The sequence below is a fragment of the Sardina pilchardus genome, chromosome 5 (genome assembly GCF_963854185.1).
Source record: "Sardina pilchardus chromosome 5, fSarPil1.1, whole genome shotgun sequence".
In the NCBI taxonomy this organism is placed as follows: Eukaryota; Metazoa; Chordata; class Actinopteri; order Clupeiformes; family Clupeidae; genus Sardina; species Sardina pilchardus.
In genome coordinates this window covers 550,853-565,852 of record NC_084998.1, presented here as the reverse complement: position 1 = coordinate 565,852, position 15,000 = coordinate 550,853, and the positions used below count along the sequence as shown (strand labels likewise).

The window sequence follows — 15,000 nt, the reverse complement described above, 5'->3', positions numbered from 1 at the left end:
ACAGTGCCCAGGGCCCCGAGGTCCTACTCAATGCGGTACGAACACACACACACACACACACACACACACACACACACACACACACACACACAGACATGCACAGACATGCACAGACATGCACAGACAGACAGACAGAAAGGGACATATACACACACAGAGACTGGGACGATCGGTAGTTAGTTATGAGCACAAATATAACAATTGAGCTGTTGGCTGTCACAATTGCAACCATGGTAACCATAGACAACCAATCAACCAACCATAGTCAATATTCTGAATCTGGATTGCGTCAACAATGGAAAGAATCGCAAAGGATTGGATCTGTTGCCCAAACATAGCGCAACACCGAACACACATAATGTGTATAATATAATGAATCCAGCTGCAACTGAACACCAGGACTTCCAGTGGTTCCCTATCCTTTAAAATACGGAAGGTTCCCAGCTCGAGGGGCTCTCCAAACAACCACCAAACACGACAACAACGGCCTTCCATTTGCATGTATTCATCCCTGCTGAATGGAGTAGGACTCTGTCCATCTCTCTCTCTTTCTCCATCTCTCTCTCTCTGTCTCTCGCTCTCTGCCTCCACTCATCTCACAAACACACTCTCACACACACACACATACATACAGGTAAATGCTCACACACACATCCACCTGTAACACTGTGGATAATGCACAGCATACTGCAAAGTAGGGCTGTCAATCTTCCTCTATTATCCTATTCGAATTTCATTCATTATTATTTTTTAAAATTCGAATTATATTCGAACATTATTATTATTGGTCAATTTTGACTTATTAATATGTACTATTTTTCTATCTACTCACACTGTAAAAACTGGCTTAGCCTATGCCACTGCCACTATGACATCGTAGTTGACTTGTTTTACATGATAGCTGTCTTGCTAAGTAAATTATAGCCCTTTTCTGACTGAGAAACATTACATACACGTTACAGAAATAACAGGCTCAGGGGGATTTCGCAGTGTGAAAGGTAGACGTGTTTTGGTCCCAGGTTGTCTGAAGCCGACTGCTGAACGACTGCTGCTATTTCAGTTAGCTCGTTGGTTAGTTGGCTAGTTAGCTAACTAGCATTAGGCAAACGTTCCAAAAAGACGTGCTGGCCTTACTGTCAGACGGATTTGGTAGCATAGCAACAATAAACACTTGACCAAAGCGCAGAGAAAAGGAGGAGGGCGCTTTCAGCAGCACCTAAGGCTGTCGTTCGCTAAATATAGTCAACACTTAAAAAAAAAAGCACATTCGAATTATAATTTTAACATTCGAATAGTATAAATTTTTTACAAATTCGAATTATATTCGAATACCGAAATTGGTTCCAACAGCCCTACTGCAAAGCTAAGAGGCTGACCAGAGGAGGCTCTTCTACATCTTAAGCCCCGCCTCCTGGAGTGAATGGTTGTCAATCATCCATCTGAGCTGTTGTCATGTGATCTCCCTGTTCTGTCCCCTGCCCTCCATCCATGGGTCTACGATTTAGGGTGCGTTCACTTTCTTTTTCATGAAATGTTGATTCATTGTTGATCTTAAAGGAACGCACCAACAAGAGGATACATACACCAGTTAGCCTATAGACACATTCTACCCCAGAGGATACATACACCAGTTAGCCTATAGACACATTCTACCCCAGAGGATACATGCACCAGTTAGCCTATAGACACATTCTACCCCAGAGGATACATACACCAGTTAGCCTATAGACACATTTGGCATCGTGTGGTTACCGGCCCCAAATGGGTGGATAAACCCCCGACGTGGGGGGCAGAACTGATTAGTAACCGGGATACGGAGTGCTAATAGAACTTTATTGTTGGTAACCGGAATACTGTTATTCGTCATGTAAACAGGGATATTAATAACCGGGTTTCTCTGTGTTCATATAAACACCATACTGTATCCTGAATATGATCACAATTGGGATAAGCCTTAGGAGGTGTAGGATCATTATGCCACCCTCTGAATGCTTTTCGTGGAATTCCATTCATTGCATCAGTTGTGTTCTTTTTTTGCCTGAAAAGAGCTTAGTCATTTAAACCAAGTCAAGTAAACCTAGAAGCTGAAAAAGTGATTGTCCCTCATAATTCTTTTACGTCTTCCTCTAAACTAGTTTTAATGTACTTTCCTATCAATTGGAATCCAATTCTTATCTAAAAGATATGAAGAAGCAACCATTTTGATACTGTAGTCTTAGGTGTACAAGTCTCTGTTTTCATTTGAAGATCCTGTTTACTTTTCCTACCCTGAGGATGTAGTGTTCCTCTCTGATCCCTTTGTCCATTTGCCAGTCCCTCTGACTCGGCTCGGAGATGCAGGCCTTTGGATCGCGGTCAGAACCCTAGCCCATTTCCCCGTACCTCTGATTAGCTGTATCAGTGTTTGTCAGCATGGCCCTCCAGAGACTCCATACAACTCTCATGCTCTCTCTTTCTTTCTCACTTTCCACCTTTAGCTCATCCTCTCTCTTCCTCTCTCCCCTCCCTCCCTCTCCCCCTCTCTCTCTCCCTCTATGTTTTTCTATCTGTCTGTCTGTCTATCTTGCCTCTCCTTAGATATCCTCCATCCATTCATCATCATCTCTCTTCCTTAGATATCCCTTCATCATCTCTCATTCTTATTCTCATCCATTCTCATTCTCTTCCTTATTCTTGAGTTTTTGCATCTGTTCCCTGTTGTTCTCCTGCACTCCTCAAGCCCTTTCCCTCTGTCTGTCGTTCTTTCCCTGTCTCTCCCTCTCTCCACAGTCCAGTCCCATCCCTTCATCCCCGATTCCCCCACCCCACCCCGTTGCTGCTCAGGTGCCCCCCCCACCTGCCTCTTGCCCCCAGTCCCCTCCTTACCCCGCCGTGCAGGAGGGGGCAGATGCCCCCTCCTCCCCCTCCCAGGTAGTGGAGATGGCCACCCCTCCAGTAGGACCCAGCCTCTGTGACACAGAGGAGGAGGGGTACGATGATGAGGTAGCACCCCCCCACCCAGCCTCCTCGCCTCACTCCTTCCTTGTGCTTCCCCCTGTGCCTGTCTGGTTTCCATGGCAATCTGTGACCTTTGCCCTCTGGTGTGCACCTGAAGCGTCTGGGATCCTTCAGCTGATCCATAGACCTGAGCTTTGTGTGCTCTGGACGTGAATGGGAATGTGACGTGCATCTCAGTGCCATGATACGCCAGGAAATATCTGGGCACGCATGGGCATCTCAGTGCCATGATACGCCAGGACATATCTGGGCACGCATGGGCATCTCAGTGCCATAATACGCCAGGACATATCTGGGCACGCATGGGCATCTCAGTGCCATGATACGCCAGGAAATATCTGGGCACGCATGGGCATCTCAGTGCCATGATACGGCAGGACATATCTGGTCTCATTACGGGGGACATGCATGGGCATCTGATAGAAGCAGCACTCTGGCATTGATCTTATTCTGCAGCTGTTCTCCAAGTGAAATGATCTGCTTGTTTCCGGCTCATCAGACTGCTTGTGCTTTGTGTCCGCGGGGAGCATGAACATGAACATGAGTTGAGGTGCTCAGGGTCTCCTATAGAGTGTGTGGTGTGGCTGGGTAGCTTTGCATCATCAGAAGGGGACGGTGTCTAGTGTGGCTGGGTAGCTTTGCATCATCAGAAGGGGACGGTGTCTAGTGTGGCTGGGTAGTTTTGCATCATCAGAAGGGGACGTTGTGTAGTGTGGCTGAGTAGCTGCATAATCAGAAAGGGACGCTGGGTAGCTGCATCATCAGATAGGGACGCTGGGTAGCTGCATCATCAGAAAGGGACGCTGGGTAGCTGCATCATCAGAAAGGGACGCTGGGTAGCTGCATCATCAGATAGGGACGCTGGGTAGCTGCATCATCAGATAGGGACGCTGGGTAGCTGCATCATCAGAAAGGGACGCTGGGTAGCTGCATCATCAGAAAGGGACGCTGGGTAGCTGCATCATGGCTCTGAAGGACCGGCACGATGAAAATCGAGGGTGTTTCGCCCGGAGGCGGTACTACGTGCCTACGTCACCAGAGTGATGCGCATCCTCGTTGCCGAAGCATAGGCCTACACTGACGGCAGGAGATGGCTTACCGAAGTCCTAAATCTAACAAGTTAGGATTTTTAAAACAAATGTTTTTGATGGAAACGTGGTGCTAAATTCCCATAAACTTTGTTTTGTGAACGGGTAAAACAGTCCATTTGTAAGCAAAATCAATAATCACGATCTTTTAGTTTGTTTACTGTTACCTAACAATCACAACGTAAAGGACGCGTATCACTGTGGTGACTTAGGCACGTAATACCGCCTCCGGACGAAATACCCTAGATTTTCATCGTCCCCTGAAGGACCTTGATGGACCATTCTGCTTCATCTTGGAATCATTTCCCACAATCCTTTGTTGGGATGTGTGTTCGATAAAGTGTCAGCTTTGTGAATGACTCCTATACTGAAGTGCTGAATTGGATGTATGCGTGTGTGTGTGTGTGTTCCCATACTGAGTGTGTGTGTGTGTGTGTGTGTGTATGTGTGTGTTCCCATACTGAAGTGCTGGATTGGATGTGTATATGCGTGTGAGAATGTGGGTTGCGGGTTGTGTGTGTGTGTGTGTGTGTGTTGATCCTTTAGTAATGAATGTCCATTTCTTAATAAGGAATGAACTGTGTGTGAGTGTGAGTGAGAGTGAGTGTGAGAGAGTGCTGTAGTAACTGTGCTATAGTAATGCCCTTCCATCCCTGGGCAGGCTGTGTGTGTGTGTGTGTGTGTGTGTGTGTGTGTGTGTGTGTGTGTGTGTGTGTGTGTGTGTGTGTGTGTGTGTGTGTGTGTGTGAGTGTGTGTGTGAGTGTGAGTGTGAGTGTGAGTGTGAGTGTGAGTGTGAGTGTGAGTGTGTGAGAGTGTGTGAGTGTGTGAGTGTGTGAGTGTGTGAGTGTGTGAGTGTGTGAGTGTGTGTGTGAGTGTGAGTGTGAGTGTGAGAGTGAGTGAGTGCTGTAGTAACTGTGCTATAGTAATGCAGTAATATAATAGTATAATATTACTATAGTAATATAGTAATGCCCTTCCATCCCTGGGCAGGCTATGCTGACCGCGAGCTTGCAGGGTGTTATTATGGCCGTTGGCAAAACCAGGAAAATATTTGACAAGTACGGCCCAGAGATGGCATTCTTTAAGGTACACCCCCCCCCACCCCCCCCCCCCCCGCATGAAGGGCTCATAAGCGACTCATACCCCCCCCCCCCCCCAATATCACTGCATGCTCTCACCCTATTTCTCTCAATTCTCTGTGTGTGCGTGTGTGTGTGTACTTGTGTCTTGTGTACTTGAACCCTCATAGTTACTTGTGTCATACAGTTATCAGACTTCATTCCTGCCATAGGCATCGATATGGAGAACGCAACTCATAGGTGATGAGAACGTTCGGTTTACTCCGGCCCCTATTAACTTCATCAATGACACTGAATAGCATGTTAGACCTTAACAAGCAGTACTGGTATATTCCTTTCAGCTAAAAGTAATTGGCTTCAGATTGTTGAGACTGGCTTACCGACCCTTTGATTTCAGAGCTTTTCACAAAAATATTTTGTTTTGAATTTTAAATGGCTTGCACAAAATTACACATGATTTTTGTTTTTAACTTGTCTAGATAGCCTAAATATTTGACATGGGACGTTTAGAAACTTGCATGAATGAATGAGTTTGTTATGTCTATGCTTGTTTGAAGAGAACAAGATATGATACTATGTAATAAGAAATTATACTATATGATAAAAGTATATTATGTAGATGTAGACAGTGCTTATTAATTGCATGCAATTGTGGGTTTTAAGCTTGTTGTGCTGTTGTAATGTATTTGGGTTTGGGAAAAACAGAATCAAGGACTTCCATAATGCCACAATGACTTGGTTATTAGGTTGTCATGCTCTAACATCCAATATTTCAGTTGATTCAGTTTTGTTCATTTCACAATTGACATGTTCAGCCTACAATACAATTTAAATGTTTAGCCTGCAATAGAATTTAAATGTTTAGCCTACAATAGAATTGAAATGTTTAGCTTTCCGACCTTTTAACGACCTTTGATTTTAAAAGTCCTTGAATTTGATGAAGTTGTGGGCTGATGAAGATCTGGGAGCAGTGTGGGTTGAGCTTCGCCACATTTAGAAATGGTGGGGTGGTAGTGTTGTGGTTAAAGGACTGGGCAAGCATGCAGTAGTGTGGTGGTTAAAGAGCTAGGCTAGCATGCAGTAGGTGGTAGTGTAGTGGCTAAGGAACTGGGCTAGTGTGCAGTAGTAGTGTAGTGGCTAAGGAACTGGGCTAGTGTCAGTGTGCAGTATTTTTTTTATTTATTTAACCTTTATTTAGCCAGGATTGTCCCATTGAGACTGAGCGTCTCTTCTGCCAGGGAGTCCTGGAGTAGTAGTGTAGTGGCTAAGGAACTGGGCTAGTGTGCAGTAATAGTGGTGGTTAAAGAGCTAGGCTTGCATGCAGGAGGTAGTAGTGTAGTGGCTAAGGAGCTGGGCTAGTGTGCAGTAGTAGTGTGGTGGTTAACTCATTGGCTGCCAGCCATTTTCAGTGCAGAGGAAAAAATGTTCACCGGGAAAAAATGTTTTTGTTTCTATCATTTTCCGTTCTTTAGTAATCGTCAGTCGAACATGGGTTAGTTTTGCTAAAAACACCTGTTTTTGACGATCTTTTGACGATCTTTTGACGAAAACTATCTTTTTGTGAAAATCAACTTTTTAACGTCAGCGTTTCAGTAGTATGTCAACCACGATTGCCCTGTTATCTCGTCAGTCTCGTCAAGGTTGCTAGGGACTCTGATGGTCGCTATAGACTCTGAACAGGACGGTAGACTTAGCAAGCTAGCACTAGCAAAGTTGTTGTTAGTTTATATAGCAATATCCAATGGATCATACCGTTCACATGTTTTCCATCCTTGATGTAAGAATTAAGCATACTTATTCCCTGCACCACGTGCAAACTAGATCCACTGTGGTCGATCTTCAGTGTGTTAGCTTGTTGTATGTCTCTACATGTGCACTCTGCAGGCAGATAATAATCATCCAAATGGCACTGCTGCCATCTAGCGGTTCGGATCGCTAATACAGTCTGTTTACAAGCCTGAAACTCTGCCAGATCGTTCCCAAGCCCACCCATGAGCCCTCCCCATTGAAAAATGCAATTGACGTATGTGTCTAAATTGACGTTTAAAGACGTCAATGGCAGTGAATGAGTTAAAGGTGATCCAGGGAGACAGGCCTGTACCAATTGATGTCTGTAAGTCTCTTTGGACAAAAGCGTCAGCCAAAAGAATTGATAATGAAATAACGATAGTCGATATGATCACTTTAGCATAAATAATGAAATAACGGTAGTCAATATGATCACTTTAGCATAAATAATGAAATGACGGTAGTCGATATAATCACTAAATAATGAAATAACGGTAGTCGATAGAATCACTTTAGCATAAATAATGAAATAACGGTAGTCGGTATGATCACTTTAGCATAAATAATGAAATGACGGTAGTCGATACAATCACTAAATAATGAAATAACGGTAGTCGATAGAATCACTTTAGCATAAATAATGAAATGACGGTAGTCGATATAATCACTAAATAATGAAATAACGGTAGTCGATAGAATCACTTTAGCATAAATAATGAAATGACGGTAATCGATATAATCACTAAATAATGAAATAACGGTAGTCGGTATAATGACTTTAGCATAAATAATGAAATAACGGTAGTCGATAGAATCACTTTAGCATAAATAATGAAATGACGGTAGTCGATATAATCACTAAATAATGAAATAACGGTAGTCGGTATAATGACTTTAGCATAAATAATGAAATAACGGTAGTCGATAGAATCACTTTAGCATAAATAATGAAATGACGGTATTTAGCCGTCACAGAGCTTTGGCTGCTGCTCTTGTGTGTATGCCAGCATGTGCGGTAGTAGTATGTGTGTGTGCCGTAATTCAGCGTGTGTTGATGATGATGTGCCTCGTGTGTAACTGGGTGTGGTGTGTGTGTGTGGTGTGTGTCTGTGTGGGGCGGCAGGCCATCGAGGTGGAGTACACACGCCTGCTACGCCTGGCCCAGGAGGACACGCCCCCAGAGCGAGACCACCGGCTGCAGCACGTCATCGTCTACTTCATCCAGAACGAGGCTCCGCAGAAGATCCTGGAGAGGACGCTGCTGGCGCAGTTTGCAGACCGCAATCTGGGCTTCGATGAGCGGTACTGTCTCTACTACTCTACAGGACAGGACACGTCTCTAAAGCCTAATGTATACTCGACGCGCGACAATGTGACGTCAAATGGCGTAATTTCCTGTGTCGCACGCCAGATTTGAGCCTTGCGCCGACGTGTAAGGCGCCAAAGATTTTTTAACAATGGCGCGCGCCAACCTTGCACAACAACTAGGAAGAGATTGAAGCCAAGCTCACAGAGCCAGTGTCCTTCTACAGTCATCAACCACATAAACCACATTCAGGCATTATCATATTTAAAACGACTGTAGTCATGAAGTTTGAATAATAGTCAGTTTGAGAAATGGGAAGTTAACTTGGCTAGGCTGCAGAGAGAGTTGCTGTTCGAATGACTGATTTGTTTACAGTCGTGAACTAGACGTTGGATAAGTTAGCGAAGTTCCCCGTGAGAGTTGCAACGGGAGGAATTAAGGGGAAAGAACTAGGACTGAGGCATTCCAGCAAAAGGTAACAAAGAGATTTATTTTCAACCAAAGGGTATCTGCTAAGACCAAAAAAAAATCTCTTTCCACTTAGGGAGATTACACAAACTCATCTCATTAGCTAGCTGCACACACCTAGAAACTAGATGGTAATGTCCCCCAGTTGTGAAGAGCAGCAAGCTAAGTCTGAAATATCATCAAAGAAGCTAGTTGCTACTGTCAATGGATACCTTGCCTCTGTTCAGGAGAATACTGCAAATAGTGTCGCGACCACCACGCGCAAGTATACATGGTAACAACGCTCCCCGTGATGTCACATTGTCGCATGACAAGTCGGGTGCGTGGACTGTACCGGAGGCTTAAGGCTGTCTCAGGGCCAGTACTGTCTCTACTCTATACTACTAGACACGTCTCTAAGGCTGTCTCAGGGCCAGTACTGTCTCTACTCTATACTACTGTACACGTCTCTAAGGCTGTCTCAGGGCCAGTACTGTCTCTGCTCTAAACTACTAGACACGTCTCTAAGGCTGTCTCAGGGCCAGTACTGTCTCTACTCTATACTACTAGACACGTCTCTAAGGCTGTCTCAGGGCCAGTACTGTCTCTACTCTATACTACTGTACACGTCTCTAAGGCTGTCTCAGGGCCAGTACTGTCTCTGCTCTATACTACTGTACACGTCTCTAAGGCTGTCTCAGGGCCAGTACTGTCTCTGCTCTATACTACTGTACACGTCTCTAAGGCTGTCTCAGGGCCAGTACTGTCTCTACTACTCTACTCGACACGTCTCTAAGGCTGTCTCAGGGCCAGTACTGTCTCTGCTCTATACTACTGTACACGTCTCTAAGGCTGTCTCAGGGCCAGTACTGTCTCTGCTCTATACTACTGTACACGTCTCTAAGGCTGTCTCAGGGCCAGTACTGTCTCTACTACTCTACTCGACACGTCTCTAAGGCTGTCTCAGGGCCAGTACTGTCTCTGCTCTATACTACTGTACACGTCTCTAAGGCTGTCTCAGGGCCAGTACTGTCTCTACTACTCTACTAGACACGTCTCTAAGGCTGTCTCAGGGCCAGTACTGTCTCTACTACTCTACTAGACACGTCTCTAAGGCTGTCTCAGGGCCAGTACTGTCTCTACTACTCTACTAGACACGTCTCTAAGGCTGTCTCAGGGCCAGTACTGTCTCTGCTCTATACTACTGTACACGTCTCTATGGCTGTCTCAGGGCCAGTACTGTCTCTGCTCTATACTACTAGACACGTCTCTAAGGCTGTCTCAGGGCCAGTACTGTCTCTACTACTCTACTAGACACGTCTCTAAGGCTGTTTCAGGGCCAGTACTGTCTCTGCTCTATACTACTGTACACGTCTCTAAGGCTGTCTCAGGGCCAGTACTGTCTCTGCTCTATACTACTAGACACGTCTCTAAGGCTGTCTCAGGGCCAGTACTGTCTCTGCTCTATACTACTGTACACGTCTCTAAGGCTGTCTCAGGGCCAGTACTGTCTCTGCTCTATACTACTAGACACGTCTCTAAGGCTGTCTCAGGGCCAGTACTGTCTCTACTACTCTACTAGACAATTCTCTAAGGCTGTTTCAGGGCCAGTACTGTCTCTACTACTCTACTAGACACGTCTGTAAGGCTGTCTCAGGGCCAGTACTGTCTCTGCTCTATACTACTGTACACGTCTCTATGGCTGTTTCAGGGCCAGTACTGTCTCTACTCTATACTACTAGACACGTCTCTAAGGCTGTCTCAGGGCCAGTACTGTCTCTACTACTCTACTGTACACGTCTCTAAGGCTGTCTCAGGGCCAGTGCTGTCTCTGCTCTATACTACTAGACACGTCTCTAAGGCTGTCTCAGGGCCAGTACTGTCTCTGCTCTATACTACTAGACACGTCTCTAAGGCTGTCTCAGGGCCAGTACTGTCTCTGCTCTATACTACTAGACACGTCTCTAAGGCTGTCTCAGGGCCAGTACTGTCTCTGCTCTATACTGCTGTACACGTCTCTAAGGCTGTCTCAGGGCCAGTACTGTCTCTGCTCTATACTACTAGACACGTCTCTAAGGCTGTCTCAGGGCCAGTACTGTCTCTGCTGTACACGTCTCTAAGGCTGTTTCAGGGAAGGGCAGCGATCCGCAGATAGTCTGCATGTAATAGCATTCATCAGTAAACTAGAACTATTATTTTGCTGGCTAAAGGTTTGAAACAGTGCTCCTATATTCCCTTGAGTTATAAATCAGGCATACACCTTTGCTCCATGGTAATAGTTGTATCTTTTTTTGTTTTCAGTTTAATTCACTGTTAGTTATTTTGAATTTTAGAAAATGTATGCTTCCAAAATCATTGAGTAATCTTGTGTATTTGTGTGTGTGTGTGTGTGTGTGTTTTCCCCTTGTGTGTGTGTGTGTGTGTCTGTTTTCTCCTTGTGTGTGTGTGTTTTCCCTTGTGTGTATATGTGTGTGTGTGTGTTTTCCCTTGTCAGATGTAAGAGCATCATGATGGTGGCTTGTGCGAAGCTAAACCTGATCACGCCACAGGAGGTCAACATGCACGAATATGAGGTGTGTGGATGTGTGTGTGTGTGTGTGTATTCCATTTGATTTTTACTTAAAGGAACTAAGCGGTGTGTAGTCACAGTGTAGTCCTGTTGTAACCAAGAGAATATCAGCAGATCATAGAGTCTAGATTATGCTGACCTCTGTACTGCCCCCTGCAGGTGACACCCCAAATTGCCTCTTCATCTGACTTTATTAGAGATTACCGTAAATCCCTAAATTATGCCTCTTCATCTGACTTTATTAGAGATTACCGTAAATCCCTAAATTATGGCTGGGATTCATTTATAGCCTCAGATAATAGCCGGGGGCGTGGTCGATTTGGACAAATAAAGGCCGACCCCCAAATACAAGCCTGGGTGTTAATTGCCTGCAGTACGGCTATCAGCCCACTAAAAGTCACTGTTTCCATTTAACTCAATGACATAAAAGAGCTTTTTTTTTTTAATTGTTAGTTGGTTTAAAACTATTGCCAATGAAAAGTGTCCTACGCCATGGGTCTCCAACACATCACTCTCAAGCTACCAGTCGCTTGCCACCCCCTTCTGAGCTTTCCAGCCTACACATTTAATACAAAAGTAAATGCATGCATAAATAAAAAATAACTATAAATAGCTAAATTTGGGCTACTCGGCTACTTTCCATTACAGCACACCACAAGTTCAATGAATTAATAAAAGCGGCTGCCTTATTTTGCAATTAAGAGCGTGTGGAAATTCTGACACTCATTCAACCAAATGAAACTTGATAGTGACACTCTTGAATTTCCCCTTGGGGATCAATAATGTATCTATCTATCTATCTATCTATCTATCTATCACTCATTCAACCAAATGAGACTTGATAGTGAACCATAAAATGCCCCCTAAGTGGCAAGAGAGATAGAGAGAGAAAATAGTACAAATATAAAAAAAAAAAAAAAAAAAAAAAAGAATAACCCCCCCCCCTGAAGTTTGAGGTTTATGTCATCTGACTTAATTAGAGATTATGCTGACTTCTCTTCATTAGACTTTGCAGATTATGCTGATTTCTCTGTGTTTATCTGCTGAAACAGATGTGGCACCGCGAATATCAGAAGTTTCGGGAGACGACAATATATCTGATGATTGGCTTGGAACTCTTCAAGAAGGAAAGGTAAGCACCAGCTCTCCCCACTAGATGGCAGGTACTCATAGGACCTTGCGCACAAGTTTAGTTGGTGGGAAAAGTCAGGTCATTGCATAGTGTACTTGAAAGCGATATTGGACTTCAGTGGAAATGTATCTTGTTAATTAACCAATATAACGCTCTGCCATGTATAAGTCCGTTTTGTCAGGTGTTTAGTATACTGTACTGGTGGGTCTCAAAACATTATCATTTTGTGGAAAAGCAAAACGTAAATCTTTCATATATTCTAGATTCAATAGATAGAAAGTGATATATTTCAAGCCATTTTTTGTTAGCTTATTAGCTAGTTTGAGTTGCATTGAGCTCAATGAGAATGAAACCAGCTAATTAGCTAACAGCTAATAACTGACATAAAGCATGCCAAACTCTTAGTGTGGTGAAGGGTATAGTGTTGAAGTGGGGTTATTTTAATTCCAAAGGCCAAGGGTACTTAAACAGGGTGCATAGTGTCCTGGATCCATGAAATAACTGGCCTTTAAAAATGAATTCCCTCTATGGGAATTTAACATGGGCGTTCCAATACTTATGACCCCTGTACTTTAAGGAAAACATTTATTTATTTATTTACAATACATTATTTATTCACAAAGAAAATTGATGTCCTTAAAGGTTGAATATTTCCTCATTGTTTCATTTAAAGGAACACTTCACCGTTTTTTCATATTAAACTACGTTATTCGCTTAATTGAGACGAGTTGATACATATCTCTCACGTTTCAATGCGTGCACTCACTTGCTCTGGCGCGCGGCGCAACTTTGATAGCACTTAGCTAGCCCAATGCATTCATTAGGATCCAAACAGAGATGAAGTTAGAAGTGACCTCCATGTTTTCCCTATTAAAATACAGTTACACGAGTAGTCACACGACCAAGTATGGTGAGACAAAATAAAACGTGGTGCATTTCTAAGCAGGTAAAAGGGATAACTATATTGTGTGGCGGAATAATATTGGGAGCACTTAGACTCTGCGCAGTAATATCCTCACTGCAAAGTAGGGATGTTAACCGGTGACTGTTTGACCGATGGTTGACCGTATCCACGTTAGCCGACCAAAGTTGTCGCTAGTCGGTTAAAAAAAAAAAAAAAAAGAGGCATCTTTAAATTAGGCTAAAGACAGTGGACTAAACGCTACTACAGCTAGCCATCTCATTCCAAGAAGATCTTTTTTGCGTGAAGTTAACAAATTATCCCTCACACTCAATTTTTCATAACGCCTGCTTGTAGGCTAGGCTACGTAATAAATCAATAAAAACATTTGGCACGAGGTCACAGCGGTGGCCGGTGCGTCTTTTGCAATCTGGAAGTGCGCTGTTTTATCCATTGGTTTTTATCGTGTTGCAGTCTAGGCAACTTTCCGCATAAGATGGGCTTAGATTTGGAAAGACATTACATCTACATTTCAGGAAGGGTCATCAATGGTAACAGATAAGGTAATGATCATCTTTCGTTATTATTGTTAGCACTTCCTCAAACTAAGCTGCGTCTCTTCGGAGCTGTCATTTTCATAAGTGAGCCGCGGCCATTTCAGCTTCAAATGAGCTTCTAACGCTAGACAAACGCCTTCATTTGCAACGCGATCACCTTGTACCCAAACCATTTTCGGAGCAAAGGAACCATTTGTCCTCTCCACTTACAAGCTCCTTGGTTTGCAGGACTCATGTTTGGGGCTGTAGGATTTAAAAAAGTGACGTGAGTGAAAGGGCGGCGCCGGGGCTGTGTGTATGAGCGTGGGACAGAGAGATGAGAGTTGCGAAATTGCGTGGCTGTTATTTTAAATAGCATAATTTATTTTAAACGAATCGGTTAACCGGTTTCAACCGGTTAATGAGCCTCGGTGGTCGGTCAAGAACATTTGTAGTTTTCGCTATCCCTACTCCAAAGTGAAACTGAAAGTGGAAGAGTGAGGATATTACTGCGCCACACAATATAGTGTGTGTGTGTGTGTGTGTGTTTCAGCTATGTGGAGGCCCTAGTATATCTCATAAATGAGGTGTGTGTGTGTGTGTGTGTGTGTGTGTGTGTTTCAGCTATGTGGAGGCCCTAGTATATCTCATAAATGAGGTGTGTGTGTGTGTGTGTGTGTGTTTCAGCTATGTGGAGGCCCTAGTATATCTCATAAATGAGGTGTGTGTGTGTGTGTGTGTGTGTGTGTGTGTGTGTGTGTGTGTGTGTGTGTTTCAGCTATGTGGAGGCCCTAGTATATCTCATAAATGAGTTGTGTGTGTGTGTGTGTGTGTTTCAGCTATGTGGAGGCCCTAGTATATCTCATAAATGAGGTGTGTGTGTGTGTGTGTGTGTGTGTGTGTGTGTGTGTGTGTGTCAGCTATGTGGAGGCCCTAGTATATCTCATAAATGAGGTGTGTGTGTGTGTGTGTGTGTGTTTCAGCTATGTGGAGGCCCTAGTATATCTCATAAATGAGGTGTGTGTGTGTGTGTGTGTGTGTGTGTGTGTGTGTGTGTGTGTGTGTGTGTCAGCTATGTGGAGGCCCTAGTATATCTCATAAATGAGGTGTGTGTGTGTGTGTGTGTGTGTTTCAGCTATGTGGAGGCCCTAGTATAT

At 44.0% G+C, this 15,000-nt stretch overlaps 1 protein-coding gene across 8 annotated transcripts in view; it reads left to right on the top strand.

The window, feature by feature from the left end:
* Positions 1 to 15,000, top strand: part of usp25 (ubiquitin specific peptidase 25) — a 55,644-nt gene that overhangs the window by 31,725 nt on the left and 8,919 nt on the right. For 6 of the 8 annotated variants that reach the window (XM_062535869.1, XM_062535870.1, XM_062535868.1 and 3 more), the window contains 5 exons: positions 1 to 35; positions 5,076 to 5,171; positions 8,076 to 8,254; positions 11,200 to 11,278; positions 12,327 to 12,406. The exon at positions 1 to 35 is cut by the window's left edge and continues 102 nt beyond it. In XM_062535869.1, coding sequence (XP_062391853.1) covers positions 1 to 35; positions 5,076 to 5,171; positions 8,076 to 8,254; positions 11,200 to 11,278; positions 12,327 to 12,406 — 469 coding nt within the window. Of the gene's footprint in view, positions 36 to 5,075; positions 5,172 to 8,075; positions 8,255 to 11,199; positions 11,279 to 12,326; positions 12,407 to 14,396; positions 14,500 to 15,000 lie in introns of those variants that run through there. The other 2 variants (XM_062535873.1, XM_062535872.1) reach the window with 2 other exon arrangements.